Below are 14,497 nucleotides of genomic sequence, written 5' to 3'. Positions count from 1 at the left end.
GGGAAAGAGATGGATAGAAGGCTCATCGCTGTCAAATTTCAAAAGACTAAAATGGAGCCTGACTCTATTGCAAATAGTTATGTCACATTTAAATGGCTGCGTTTCCAAACATGGGTCACAGTTCGGTGAGTGACTTCACAAGCCTTACGACAAGCCCTCTTGTCCCAGTCTATCCTGATGTGTGCATCCTCTTGTCTACACTTCTTCTTTAAATTTAATGAATTTCCTGTGCATACCTGGGACCTAGCGTTCCGACCAAGTTGCGGGAAGCCTACAGAGTCAGCTTTAGGACAGGAAGAAGTTCTGTTTAAAAATCAATAGTTACAGCCAACGGCTGTAACCAGTTCGCCCAAGCCCGGAGGCTCCACCTCCCCTGTCACTCAGGCATGAGGGGGCGCGGCCTTAGGAACTGTCCAATCAGGGAGGTCCCTGGGGCCGGTGGGTGGGATGACGCTCCTAAACAGTAGGATACGTAGCTAATCGCTCTGGTTTTGCTCTGGCTACTCACCCGGCCTAGATGGTGTTTTGACTCTGCTGCAGACTCTGTTACGCTGTGACGTGCCACTGGTCGTGGGAGTCGTCGGGAGGCTTCAGGGAGACCCATTAAGTCTAGAAATGGTGAGTGTGACTTCCTGGGTGCGGAGACGGAGAGGAGGGTCGGGTTGGAACCAGCCAGAAATGGCCGTGGTGGGATCTAGGCCTCCCCGCGATCAGCTCCGGAGTCTGCTGTCCCGAGTCCACCCGGGGGCACTGCTTGGACCTCAGTCTCTCCAGCTCTCAGCGTGGGGGCGGGGCCGGCAGCTGCAGCCCTGGGCGTCCCTGAGCTCAGTGACCTGGGCCCCTGCATCTCAAAGGGCAGCTCTGCGCCCACCGCCCTGCGTTCCGCCCAGATTGTGCGGTGACCACGCGGCAGGTCATTATGCTTGGTAGGAGCTATGATGTGTGAGGTACCCAGTCCCTCCTTTTTTCCCCATGGGGACCTGTTTTTCTCTTAAGTTTTCCATATTTGGGGGACTACGGTCTCAAATCCACCTGTTTCACCTAAGTGGCTCTTCCTAGGGCTGGCAGTAAATCCTGAAATTTCCAAATCTCTGTTGCGTTCCCAAACGCCAGCTTCCCCTCTCTGATTCACAACAGTTTCTACTATTTGTCCCTCGTCACAGCCCCAGTATTTTGATTACCTATTCTTCTGTAGAGCCACAGATGGCTTTTTTTTTTTTAGTTATACTTGATTTACAATGTTCTGCCAATTTCTGCTGTACAGCAGTGACCCTGTTACACACATATATATACATTCCTTTTCTCACATTATCCTCCATCCTGTTCTATCACACGTGATTGAATATAGTTCCCAGTGCTATACAGCAAGATCTCATTGTTTATCCACGCCAAATGCAATAGTTTGCATATACTAACTTACTAACTCCAGATTCCCAGTCCATCCCCTCCTTTCCCTCCCCCTCCCCCACAAACAAAAGTGTTTTTTGGTTTGTTTTTTGTTTTTGTTTTTTGCTTTTTTAAGCCCACACTCGAGGCATGTGGAAGTACCCAGGCTCAGGATTGAATCGGAGCTGCAGCTGCCGGCCTGTGCCCACAGCCACAGCAACAGCAACACCAGACCTGAGCCGATTTACACCACAGCTCACGACCTACACCACAGCTCAGGGTAAGGCTGGATCCTTAACCCGCTGAGCGAGGCCAGGGATTGAACCTTCATGTTTATGGGTACTAGTCAGATTTGTTTCTGCTGAGCCATGGAGGGAACTCCCAAAGATTCGTTTTTTGTTTGTGTGTATTTTACATGAGAGGAAAGCTGGAGAATGACCACTGGAACTACCTTGTATGAAATCGTGTGCCTCTCTTCCCAGGATCTTTCCTGGGAAAAGACATCCTATGGAAAATCCTTTGGTTGGAAGCTCCTAAAAGAAACTTTCCTGGGTGATCTCTCCTGTCAGCCTTGTGAGCCCTGCTTTTGTTAACCTGAAAAGATTTATTGCCTTATTTAAATGTCCATTTTTCAGTAAGGGTAAATACATTTTTTATTTCATCGGTAGGCTTGAGAGACAACATAAAACGTTTTCAGAGGCAAGAAAGAGGTGGTTTTCAGGAGAGAAAAGAAAAAAGTTCCAGTATCACGTTCCATTTAAGATCCAGGTTTCAGAGTTCCCGTTGTGGCCCAGTGGAAACCAATCATGACTAGCATCCATGAGGACTCAGGTTCCATCCCGGGCCTCACTCAGTGGGTTAAGGATCTGACTTTGCTGTGAGCTGTGGTGTAAGTCACAGACATGGTTGGGATCTGGCATGGCTGTGGCATAGGCTGGTGGCTACAGCTCCAATTCAACCCATAGCCTGGGAACCTCCATGTGCTGCTAGTGCGGCCCTAAAAAAGCAAAAAAAAAAAAAAAAAAAAAATCCAGGTTTCATTCTTTCTTGCCCTGACTGTAGATAATTTTCTGAGGGCTGTTCATTACTGTTGGATGATTTCAAATGAAATTTCAAGGTTTAGATGTGCAGACCAAAGGTGTTCAAGTATGATTAATTAATTACAAAACAAGTTTTGCCATGAAAGTAATAATTAACTGACATCTTTTTTGTTGAAAGGCATATATATTTGGGGTTTTTTGGTTGGACCAGGAAACTATGATCCAGTTTTCTTTCCTCCTTCGCACATAAACACTGAGTTTGAGTGAATTTGCTGGATTGCTCAATGTATTTGTATCATTAAAATGTAGTAGTGGTGCCAGGCAATTCCATTGAGGAGTATGGCCTATGGTGGGTGAGCCAAGCCAAAGCCCCCCTTGAGCCTGCAAAGAGAAGTGAAAGTGAAAACTCATTGGTTCCTCCTGGGGAACTTTTCCTTGTAGGTTTCCTACCTGCTCTCAGCCACTTTATGCTAAGAGGAGGGGAGGCTTTCAGGTGCACTGGGAGGACTGGAGGAGATGTGGTGATTCTTTCTGAAGTTATCATTGTGGTTTCTTTAGATGTCTGAGTGTTTGCATTCACGACAATGTAATCAAAGTATAATTTGTGCACTTTGAGAAGTCTGTGGAGATAGGTGTTCTGTCTCCTTAAACTGAGTCTTGTTTTTTGGCCACCCCAAAGCATATGGAAGTTCCCAGGGCCAGGAATGAGATCTGAGCCGCAGCCATTTAAAGAATACCAGGGCCAGGGATTGAAACCTGCATTCTGGCACTGCAGAGGTGCCACTGATCCTGTTGCGCCACAGTGGGGACTCCTAAACTGAGTCTTACTGAGAGTTTTCTCACTCTTGAGAATAGAAGCTCCCATGGGGAAGGGAGCATTTCCACACTGCCAGGTGAGAGGAGACTGTGTGGAGCTCCTAGAGTTCATTTTGGGTCTCTTCACAGGGACTAACTCACTCTAGAGGTTATATTTCAACCAGGAGTCTGGACCCCACAGTTAGGAATTTGTCTACCTTTCTGAATATGATTTTTCTTCTGCACTGTAAGAAAGCACTGCTATTTCAGCAGGTTGAAGTTTGTGCATTTCTTTCCTTTGGATATATTTTTCTGTTGAGTATTGTGGCTGTGTACCTCTCTTTTCTTAGTAGTTTCCACGTAAACCCCTCTGTAGACACACAATTTGAACTGTTTTCATACATTTTGTATAACTGTGATAAATTTGTTACAATTACTGAACAATATTGATACATTAAAATCCATAGTTTTCATTATCATTGACTCAGTGTTATAGGATCTCTGGATTTTGGTAAATGTTTAATTTTTAATTAACAATGTTTAATCCATCATTTCTGTATCATATAGAGTAGTTTCACTTCATTCAAAATCTCTTTTGCTTCACCTATTCATTCATCTCTCTCTCCAACCCTCAAATCTTTCAGAACCAAAGATCTTTTTCCTGGCTCATCATATTGTCTTTTCTTCTTTTACTTAGCAATGTAATTTTAAGTTTCCTTCATGTGTTTTCATGGCTTGATACTTCATTTTTTTCACTGAACAATATCTCATCTTATTACAGTGGTAATGACACTGATGATTTATCCATGCGTCTCTTGAAGAACATCATGCTTAACTCTTACTCTTGTCAGTTATGAATGAAGTACCTACAAACACTCATGTATAGGCTTTTGTGAGTACTTAAGGCTTCAACTAATTTAGGTCATACCAAAGCATGTGATTGCTGGTTCTTACTATATGTATTTGAGTATATTAGTTTTCACGGAAAATTCTTAATATTCCAATGAAGGTATGCCAAATTTCATTCCCACCACTGATGAATGAGGATTACCAGCAGCTTCACATCTTCACTAATATCTGTTCTGAGGCTTTCAAATTTAGCCATTTTAATAAGTGTATAGTGACATGTCATTGTTGTTTCATTTGTAATTCCCCAAAGATATTTGTGGAACATGTTTTCATATTGCTTATTTCCCACTTGTATATCTTGTTTGGTGTGGTATCTTTTCAGATCTTTTTCTCATCTTTGAGTTGTTTGTCTTATTACCATTGAGCTTTAGAATTTTTGGTATATTTTGAGTACCAGTCATTTATCAGATATGTGAGTTGCAGAAACTTTCTCCTAGTTCATGATTTGTTTTTTCATTCTTTTACCACTCCAAGCACAGGAGCTTTCCATTTTTGTGGGGGTTTTTGTTTGTTTGTTTTATATTTTGTTTTTATGGCATGCACAAGTTCTGGGGCAAGGGATCGAACTGAGCCACAGCAGTGAGAATGCCAGATCCTTAACTTGCTGAGCCACCAGGAAACTCCTGGAGCTTTCCTTTTAATAAAGTGAGACTTATCTTCTCCCCCCACTTTTGGTGTTGTATCTAAGTATGATGTTAGCTGCAGGTGTTTTGTAGATGTTTTCCTCAAGAACAGAGAGTTCCTTTTATTAAGTTGTTATCATAAGTGGATGTTGAATTGTATAGTCTTTTTATGTTCATTTCCACCTCAGATTTCTGATATTAGTAATTTCTATTTTGCCTTCTCAGTTATCTTGACTGTATGTTAATTAATATTATTAGTAATATTTTCTAAGGACCAGCTTTTGGTTTTGAAAAGTAGGAGAGTGTTTTTTTCTTTTATTTTGCTTTTCGTGGGTTTTTTTTTTTTTTTTTTTTAATTTGGTCTTTTTAGGGCTGCACCCATGTCATATGGAGGTTCCCAGGCTAGGGGTTGAATTGGAGTTGTAGCTGCTGGCCTACACCACAGCCACAGCAACATGGGATCCGAGCCACATCTGCAACTTACACCACAACTCATGGCAACCCTGGATCCTTAACCCACTGAGTGAGGCCAGGGATCGAACCCATGTCCTCATGGATACTAATCGAGTTCATTAACCACTGAGCCATGATGGGAATGCCTGTGTGTCTTTTCTTTTCTTTTAGATATTCCTATTTTTTGTATTTTAAATCTTTTGTCATTGCTTTACAGTTCATGAATTTTGTGTCCTGTCTTGTTTGGTTGGTTTTTTGCTTTGTTTGATTTTTTTTTTTTTTTTTGTCTTTGTATTAGCCTCTGGTGAAATAGATTGTTTTCAGCCTTGTTAAGAACAGAATTTTTGGTGTTTATTTTTCAATGCCATCTTTATTTCTTCTTTCCAGTTTTAGAGAGAATGTTTTGTTTTGCCTGTGACCTCAGTGCTCTGATGGATCTGAAAGAGTTGTTCACGTTTTTTTCATTTTTTTCTTCAAGGCCAAGAATGATGGCTTCTACGTTCCTTAAATGCTAGATTTGAACCTGGAAGTCTCTGTCTTCAGTTTTTGATGACTGATTGCTGATTGTTTTAAAACCTCATTTGTCATACAAAATGGTCAGAAAGCCTTAGTCCTCCTTCCTTTGGCAGTGGCAAGAGATTGAATCCTCTTAAGATCCTGCTTTTGTGTGAACTCTTCCCCTAACCCAGCCCCTAACTTCAGTTTTAGAAAAGTTAGTATATCTTTCTTTGCTTTGTGAAACCATTTCATGTAGTGGAGAGGCCTGCCTTACTTTTCTCAGATACCTCAATAAACCCTTTCATACACTGTTGTCAATGTCTACTGTCATCACGTAAGGAACTCTTATGCCCAGGGACTGAGTTGTTATATTCCTATATACCTTGCAGGTACTTGGAAATTAGAGAAGTTGGCAGGGCAGTCTCTAGAGTGGCTGGTCAGGAAACAACTTCCTCATGCAGTTTGAAAATGGATATTTATGTTCTTTAGGAGGAAAGCACTGCTGGTCATTCATGTATTTTATTTTACTTTTATTTTATTTTTGTCTTTTTTGTTTTTTTTAGAGCCGCACCCACAGCATACGGAGGTTCCCAGGCTAGGGGTCTAATCGGAGCTGTAGCTGCTGGCCTCTGCCACAGACACAGCAATGCCAGATCTGAGCCGTGTCTGCAAACTACACCACAGCTCATGGCAACGCCAGATCCTTAACCCACTGAGCAAGGCCTGGAATCCAACCCGCAACCTCACGGTACCTAGTCGGATTTGTTTCTGCTGTGCCATGACAGGAACTCCCATTCATGTATTTTATACTCATGGGCAGGTTCATCATCAAACCACTGTGATTTTCACTGTACAAACGTGCAATCTGCAACTCTCATCTCTTTCTCAAGGTTAGAAAGTCATAGGGCACATCATTCTAGATCTGCCATAAAGAGCTCTTCTGGCCTATTATCTCACTCTGGGTGCCTATGTGGGCCTCTAAGCTTTGAGGCACATGAGTAGAGGGATTTTGTGGCTTGTGTTTGCATGCTGTCTTCATAGTGTTGAAACTCTTAAGTTCCAATTAATTTCCTAGGGCATCAAATAAAGGATTTGAGATAAAGGAAAAACTGAGTCAGTGATAAATATTACACAAGTTAAAAGCAATACTTCTCCACAAGAATGTTTTCATTTTGTCATCTACAGCTGATTACTTATAAAGGCCTGGAGTACTGTAGAGTCAAACTGGCTAACTGGATCCTAATAAAAGTTTTACAGGTTTGGAGTTCCCACTGTGACACAATGAGATTATGGAGTCTCTGGAGCACTGGGACACAAGTTTCATCTCCAGCCCGGCACAGTGCATTAAGGATCTGGCATTGCTACAACTATAGCATAAGTCACAGCTGTGGCTTGGATCTGATCCTTGGCCCAGGAACTCCATATGCTGTGGGGTGGCCAAAAAAGAAAAAATAAAAAAGTTTTACAGGTTTCCTGGACCCTCATGTTTGCTGATGAGAATAGAAGAAAAAGCTTCTAGTTCTTCATTATGTTCTTAATCATAAAACCTTGTGCAGGTTTGACCCTTCGCCTCATAAGTGCTGTGAATGGTGGGTAAAAAAACAAGATGAAAGAATTTTTCCTCACAAGGCATTGATGGTCTTAAAATGGTAACATTTGTTTCATTTGTATAGAAATTCTCTCATTTCCCAACATGCTCTGGATCCTGCTCTTAGAAATAAGATGTAACGTGATCACAGTAAATATTTCCATGTTCTTTTCTTCTTTCGGCCATACCTGCAGCGTATGGAAGTTCCCAGGCTAGGGATTGAATCAGAGCTCCAGCTGCTGGCCTATATCACAGCCACAGCAATGCTAGATCCAAGCCACATCTGCAAACTATACCACAGCTTGCAACAATGACAGGTCCTTAATCCACTGAGTGAGGCCAGGGATTGAACCTATATCCTCATGGATACTAGTTGGGTTTTAACCTGCTGAGCCATAACAGGAATTCGAAAAATATTTCCATGTTTATGATGCTGTTAAACTTGTGAGGAAGTATAGACAGAGTAAGTTCCTGATGATCAAGTGGTAGAATAAATGTTTGGAGATGACAGAATCATACATTAAACTTCAAATAAATGGTGTATAGATGTCCAGTCCTGTCAGTGTCATGCATCCTGCTATACACATATTTGGAATATTTTAGGACTCTGTAGCCATTGAAGATGTGGTTGTGAATTTCAACCTGGAGGAGTGGGCTTTACTGAATCCTTCACAGAAGAAACTCTATAAAGATGTGATGTGGGAAACCTTCAGAAACCTGGCCTCAATAGGTAAGGATGACAGCTTTCCTTTACTTTGTCATGAGAGAACAAATATTTCATACTCATTAATGTTGTTCCAAGATATCCTATGTAGAAGGGAGGATGTTGGTAAATAAACCAGGCCTGGTCACAGCCAACAGAGCATATAGAATCTAATAATTTTTCTGTTATTTCTAACATTTTGGAATCACTTTTCTTCACCTGCAATTTAGGGAAAAAATGGGAGGATCACGACATTGAAGATGAGTACAAAAACCAGGGGAGAAAACTAAGGTAAGTCACACTCACTATAGAAAGTAGTGTTTTATGTGAGTGTCCTGGTATGTATTGAAATTTTAAAAGAAAGAACCTAAACACATAATGCCTGCTTCAAATTTACTTACTCTCAGAAAAATTTCCCCCCAAATTCTTTCTAATAAATGACATCATAGATATTCAATGTTTGAAAAATCATTCTCTTGAAAACAGTATTAATAGACCTTATATATGAATTGCACTGTTTTGGTAATTCTAAGAGTGAAAGTAGTCTTGCAGGGCATTTCTTGTGTTCAATTGAAAATAATTCAGTACAGCAGAAATTGACAGAACATTGTAAGTCAACTATAGTAAGAAAATTTTGAAAATAAGTAAGATAAAATAATTCAGACCAGGGAGAGAACCTACACTTTTGCTACATAAAATTGTAGTTCAAATACCCTCCTAATAAAAAATTGGTAGTAAAGAAATCATTACTAATGTGACTCTCATTTTTTTTTTTTTTTTTTTTTTTTTACAGAAGTCTTGTGTTAGAGAGACTCTGTGAAAGTAAAGAAGGTAGTCAGTGTGCAAAAAACTTGAGCCTTATTCCAAAACTCAGACTAAAGAAGAAAATTACTGGAGTGAAACCATATGAATGCAGTGCATGTGGAAAAACCTTTATGCATCATTCATCCCTTAAAAGGCACATCAGCCATCACAGTGGGCACAAACTATATGAGTATCAGAAATATGAAGAGAAGCCATATAAATGTAAGGAATGTGGCAAAGCCTTCAGTTATCTTCAGTGTTTTGAAAAACATGAAAGAAAACACAATGGACAGGAAAACTATAAATGTAAGGAATGTGGGAAAGCTTTTCGTTTTCGCACATCCTTTCAAACACATAAAAGAGTTCATACAGGAGAAAAGCCCTATGAATGTAAGGAATGTGGGAAATCCTTCATGTGGCTCACAACCTTTCAAAGACACATGATAACACACACTGGAGATACACCCTATAAATGTAAGGAATGTGGGAAACCCTTTAAGTGGCTCACAACCTTTCGAAGACACATAATAATGCACACTGGAGATGCTCCATATAAATGTAAAGAATGTGGGAAAGTCTTTAGTTTTTTAAGTGCACTACAAATACATGAAAAAACCCACATGGGAGAGAAACCCTATCAATGTAAACAATGTGGAAAAGCCTTTAGATATCGTCGAACTTTTCAAACACATGAAAGGACTCACACAGGAGAGAAACCCTATGAATGTAAGCAGTGTGGTAAAGCTTTTATTTCTCGTGTAGGATTACAGAACCATGAAAGAAATCACAGTGGAGTGAAATTCTATAAATGTAAAAAATGTAGTAAAGCATTCAGTTATTCCAGTTCTCTTCGAAAACATGAAAGAAATCATAATGGAGAGAAACCCTATGAGTGTAAGGAATGTGGGAAAGGCTTTATTTTTCTCTCAAGCCTTCGAGCACACATGATAAGTCACTCTGGAGATGGACCTTATAAATGTAAGGAATGTGACAAAGCATTCAATACTCCCAGTTCATTTCAAATACATGTAAGGACTCACACTGGAGAGAAGCCTTATAAATGTAAACAATGTGGGAAAACTTTCAATTGGCCCACTTCCATTCGCAGACATGAAAGAAGTCATAGTGGGGAAAAACCCTATGAGTGTAAGCAATGTGGAAAAGCCTTTAGTTGTCCCAGATCCTTTCAAAGCCATGAAAGGAGACACAGTGGAGAAAAGCCCTATGACTGTAAGAAATGTGGTAAAGCCTTCAGTTGTCCAAATTCATGTCGAAAACACGAAAGAAGTCATAGTGGAGAGAAGCCCTATGAATGTAAGGAATGTGGGAAAGCCTTCAGTTCCCTCACCAAATTTCAAAGGCATGTGATGAAGCACACTGGAGATGGACCTTATAAATGTAAGGAGTGTGGGAAAATCTTTGATTGTCCCAATTACTTTCGAAGTCATGAAAGGACTCACAGTGTAGAAAAGCCCTATGAATGTAAGAAATGTTATAAAGCCTTCAGTACTCCCAGGTCCCTTCGAAGACATGAAAGAACTCATACTGGAGAGAAACCTCATGCATGTAAGGAATGTGGTAAAGCCTTCAGTTATCCCAGTTTCCTTCAGAAACATGAAAGAAGTCATACTGGGGAAAAACCCTATCAGTGTAAGCAATGTGGTAAAGCTGTCAGTTATCTCAGTTCCCTTCGAAGTCATGAAAGAACTCATAGTGGAGAAAAACCCTATGAATGTAAGGAATGTGGGAAAGCCTTTATTTTTCTCTCAAAATTTCGAATACACATGATAAAGCACACTGGAGTTGGACCTTATACATGTAAGAAATGTGGAAAAGCCTTTGATTGTCCTAGTTCATTACAAAACCATGAAAGAACTCATACCGGAGAGAAACCATATGAATGTAAAAATTGCAATAAAGCTTTCAGTCGTCTTCATTCTTTACGAAACCATGAAAGAACTCATGTTGGAAAGTAGCACTATGAATGTAAGACAGCGGTAAATTCTTCAGTTCTATCACCAAATTTTGAAATTATGTGGTGAAGCACACTGGATATGGACCTTATAAATATAAGGAATTGGGAAAACCTTTGATTTTTCCAGTTTATTATGAAATTGTGAAAAAAACTTACACTGGAGAGAAACCATGTGAATGTAAAAATTATAGGAGAGACTTCCATTGCCCAAAGCATGCAAACACTCAGAAAGTAGGCCTATGATTGTAAGGAATGTAGAAACTTCAGCTATCCCAGTTCGGTCATTCTTTTTCCTTTTTTTTTTTTTTTTTTTTTTTTGCCATGCTTGCCAAAGTTCCCAGGCCAGGGATCAAACCTGTACCGCAGCAGTGACAATGCTGGATCCTTAACCTGCTGTGCCACCAGAGAACTCTCATCCCACTTTATTCTGAAAACAAACAAACAAAAAAAGAATTTACACTGGAGAGAAACACTATGAATGCAAACAATATGGTAAAGCCTTAATCACTTCCTGTTATGTTCAAATACATGAAAGAACTCATACCAGAAACAATGTAAGGAATATTGTAAAGCTGGTATCACACAACATTTCAAAGACACAAGATGATGCATACCATGTAAATGTGAGGGATTGGGGAAAATCTTCAATCACCTTTTTTCTTGAAAAAGAACTTAATCTAGAGAGAATTTTGTTAAGTATAAAAAAATGAAAATCTTCATTTACCCTATATCTTTATATATGAGAATGTACACTGGACAAATACCATACAACTGAAATGTAAAACTATTCAATTTAAAAATATTTTCATAGTCATGTGAAAACTGCACTGGAGAAAAACTCACATTAATATAAGTAATATGGGTAAGCCTGGTGCAAATTAATTTATGTAGAATACTGAAAAGATACAAAATGGAAGAAATGTTATAAACCTTAAACATGTATTATCTTTATAAGTGACATACTGTGTAGCATGGAGTTTACTTATTTTTGCAAGTAATAATGAGGTAAGAAAAATAATTCTGTAGGTACTCTTTAGGCAGTTGTTTCTAAGTTTAGTAAGTAATTGTAGCTTTTGCTCAGTTAAATTTTATGTTTTTATTTTGAGGACTCTTGGATCCATGGGTAAATTGAAGTATATTTCTAACATGTGAGTTTAATTTTTATATAATTTTGTGGGTTTTTTTTTTTTTTTTTTTTTGTAAATAAGGGAACACTGAAAAATAACACTTTGGTATTTGCTTGTTTATCATACTGGCCTCCTGTGGCAAGTTCTTGACATCCTTTGTGCATTATATACATATTCCACCTTTCTTAAGAGAATATTAACTCTTCATTGTCCTGAAGATCTTTACTCCATTTCCTTGCTAACAAAAAGTTGGCATGTATTTGTTAGTAGGCCAAGTTCATCATATAGTCTCATGTGAATAATTATTTTCATCTTTTGTCCTTTGTTCTTTGCCATTCTTTCTGGCAGGGATTTGGGCTGTGGAATTTGCATTAAGAGAGACCTGTAAGAGGACAATAAAATCTAGAGGAGATGACCCTTTTTTGACTCTATTCTGTCAATATGAGTAATGTTGTGAACTACATTTTCTAGACTCTGTTGCTTTCATTGTCCAATGTCAAAATTTGTCAAAGCCTAATTTACATATAGTTTGAAATACAGATATGAAATAGGATTAGGTAGGTTTTAGAGCTGCCTGTATGGAAGGAGACAGAAAAGCAGAAGGCCTTCACACTCACTTGCTTCCAGCCCATTTTCCTCATTTGTAGCTCTGCCAGTCAAGATTTTCCTCCAAACTGAAGAATGGCCAAGTCAATGGCATAGGAAGACCCAGAGCTCATCGTCTTTCCATGTGCACAACAAAACTATAATTGTTTGCAGAGCAACTATTGATGAGAAAGGCCTAAACACTAGCAGAAAAGATCTGCAAGTAAAGATGGGGAGAACCCCCAAGAAGACAAATAGAAGGGGTGGAGAAACATTATAGTCAAGACCCATGACCCACAAACAGGAGGATAATTACAAATGCATAAGTTGTCCCAAGGAGCAAGGGGGTCCAAATCCCACAACTTGCTCCCCAGTCTAGAGGTCCTGCCCTGGGAAGATGAGGCTGTGGATCATTAACTTTGAAGACCAGCAGGGCTTTCAGGAGAGTCAGAGAGCTGTAGGAAGTAGACTCCACTCTTAAAGTGGGCACACACAAAATCACACATGCTCCAAGATCCAGGGCAATAATTTGAAAGGAGCCTGGGTTTGACCCACCCACTGATCTTGGAGAAGCAGGAGGAACTGGTGCTTACCCTGGGTACAGAGACACTGGTGACAGCCATTTGGGAGAGCTCATTCCACCATAAGGACACTGGGGCTGGCAAGTATGGTTTTGGAAGCATCCTAGTTTATTGGTACGTGGAACCTGCCCTCCCCGCTAGCCTGTTGGCACAAGTATTGCGATGTCTTAGGCCAGGCAGCTAGTCAGGCGAGGACACAGCTTCACCCACCAGATGGCTAGCTGCCTTAAGACCCCTTGAACACCCAGTAGCCCTAGCACTGGCCCTGGGACCCCTGGAGCCCCACAGTCAGCCAGCCCTGTGTACCAGGGGGCCAACACCAGAATCCAGCCCCATTCACCAGCAGGCCAATACCATATTAGGGACACTCCAGTCATAGCCAACTGTGTCAGGAACCAGCCCCACCTATCAGTGGGCTGACAGCAACTCTGGGAACCCCAGGGCACAGCAGCCAGAGACCCTTGGACCCAGTACCACCCACCAGCAGAACTGTCATGAGACTAGTTTCTTACCCATTCATAATACCAAGCACTTAAGCCATGTTTTCTGTCTCCTTCTGCCAAAGACCACCATGATCACGCCTTTTGTCAAAGAGAGAGAGGGGTATAACGAATGCTTATAATAGAAATGACCAAAAAATGTGACTGACTGTGTAACAGTAACAGGGCACTCAAAGACTTTCTATTGGATTTTCAACTTGGATTAGATGATTTGATTGCTATTCAAGTAAGCAAGACATTCTACATTGGATGCTATGAGGAAATGAGCTAAGTTCTGTCAAGGGTAATCATAATAGTTATTATCTACAAGGCAGAAAAAATAGCATAACGCTGAACTTAATTTATAAAAAGTGAGAAGAGGGGAATTTTCGTCATTTAAAATTTTTAGAATCTGGGAGTTCCTGCTGTGGTGCAGTGGGTTAAGAATCTGACTGCAGTGGTTCAGGTCACCTCAGAGGTGCAGGTTGATCCCTGGCCTGGCACAGTGGGATCCGGTGTTGGTGCAGCTGTGGCATAGGTTTCACCTGAAGCTTGGATTCAATCCCTGGCTTGGGAACTTCCCTAGGCCATTTAAAAAAAAAAAAAAAAAGTTTCTTTAGAACATGTTCTCTTTTATCATTTGAAGAAATATGGTTATAGAATGTCTGTTTTTGTTTTGATCTGTCATGCCCACAGAAGAGCTTCATGGTCCGGGATGATGGATGTGTGTGTTGTGTTTCTATCTTCAACAGGCTTTTTAATTTTTTTTGGCCAAACTCACAACATGTGGAAGTTATCAGGCCAGGAATGGGACCCATGCCACAGCAACAACCCAAGCTGCCACAGTGACAATGCTGGAATGCTTAACCCACTGCACCACAAGAGAACTATCTAGGCCTTTTGGGTAATGTGAGGCCAGCTCCTAGTCATCTGGAACAGGTTTTGCTTTTC

The 14,497-nt window shown here is 40.4% G+C and overlaps 1 protein-coding gene across 1 annotated transcript; it reads left to right on the top strand.

The window, feature by feature from the left end:
- The first annotated feature begins 487 nt into the window (after positions 1 to 487).
- On the top strand, positions 488 to 12,316 carry LOC102167305 (uncharacterized). Its single transcript, XM_085012738.1, has 4 exons — positions 488 to 618; positions 7,896 to 8,022; positions 8,226 to 8,286; positions 8,789 to 12,316. Exons 1-4 carry the CDS (start codon positions 616 to 618, stop codon positions 10,773 to 10,775), a joined length of 2,178 nt encoding a protein of 725 aa, XP_084868864.1. The 5' UTR covers positions 488 to 615; the 3' UTR covers positions 10,776 to 12,316.
- The last annotated feature ends 2,181 nt before the right edge of the window (positions 12,317 to 14,497 follow it).

The sequence above is a fragment of the Sus scrofa genome, chromosome 2 (genome assembly GCF_054392235.1).
Source record: "Sus scrofa isolate SSC_HxYL_T2T_F1_AM1 chromosome 2, Sscrofa_HxYL_maternal_Yorkshire_Landrace_v2.0, whole genome shotgun sequence".
Classification (NCBI taxonomy): domain Eukaryota; kingdom Metazoa; phylum Chordata; class Mammalia; order Artiodactyla; family Suidae; genus Sus; species Sus scrofa.
This window is presented reverse-complemented; position numbering and strand designations above follow the sequence as displayed.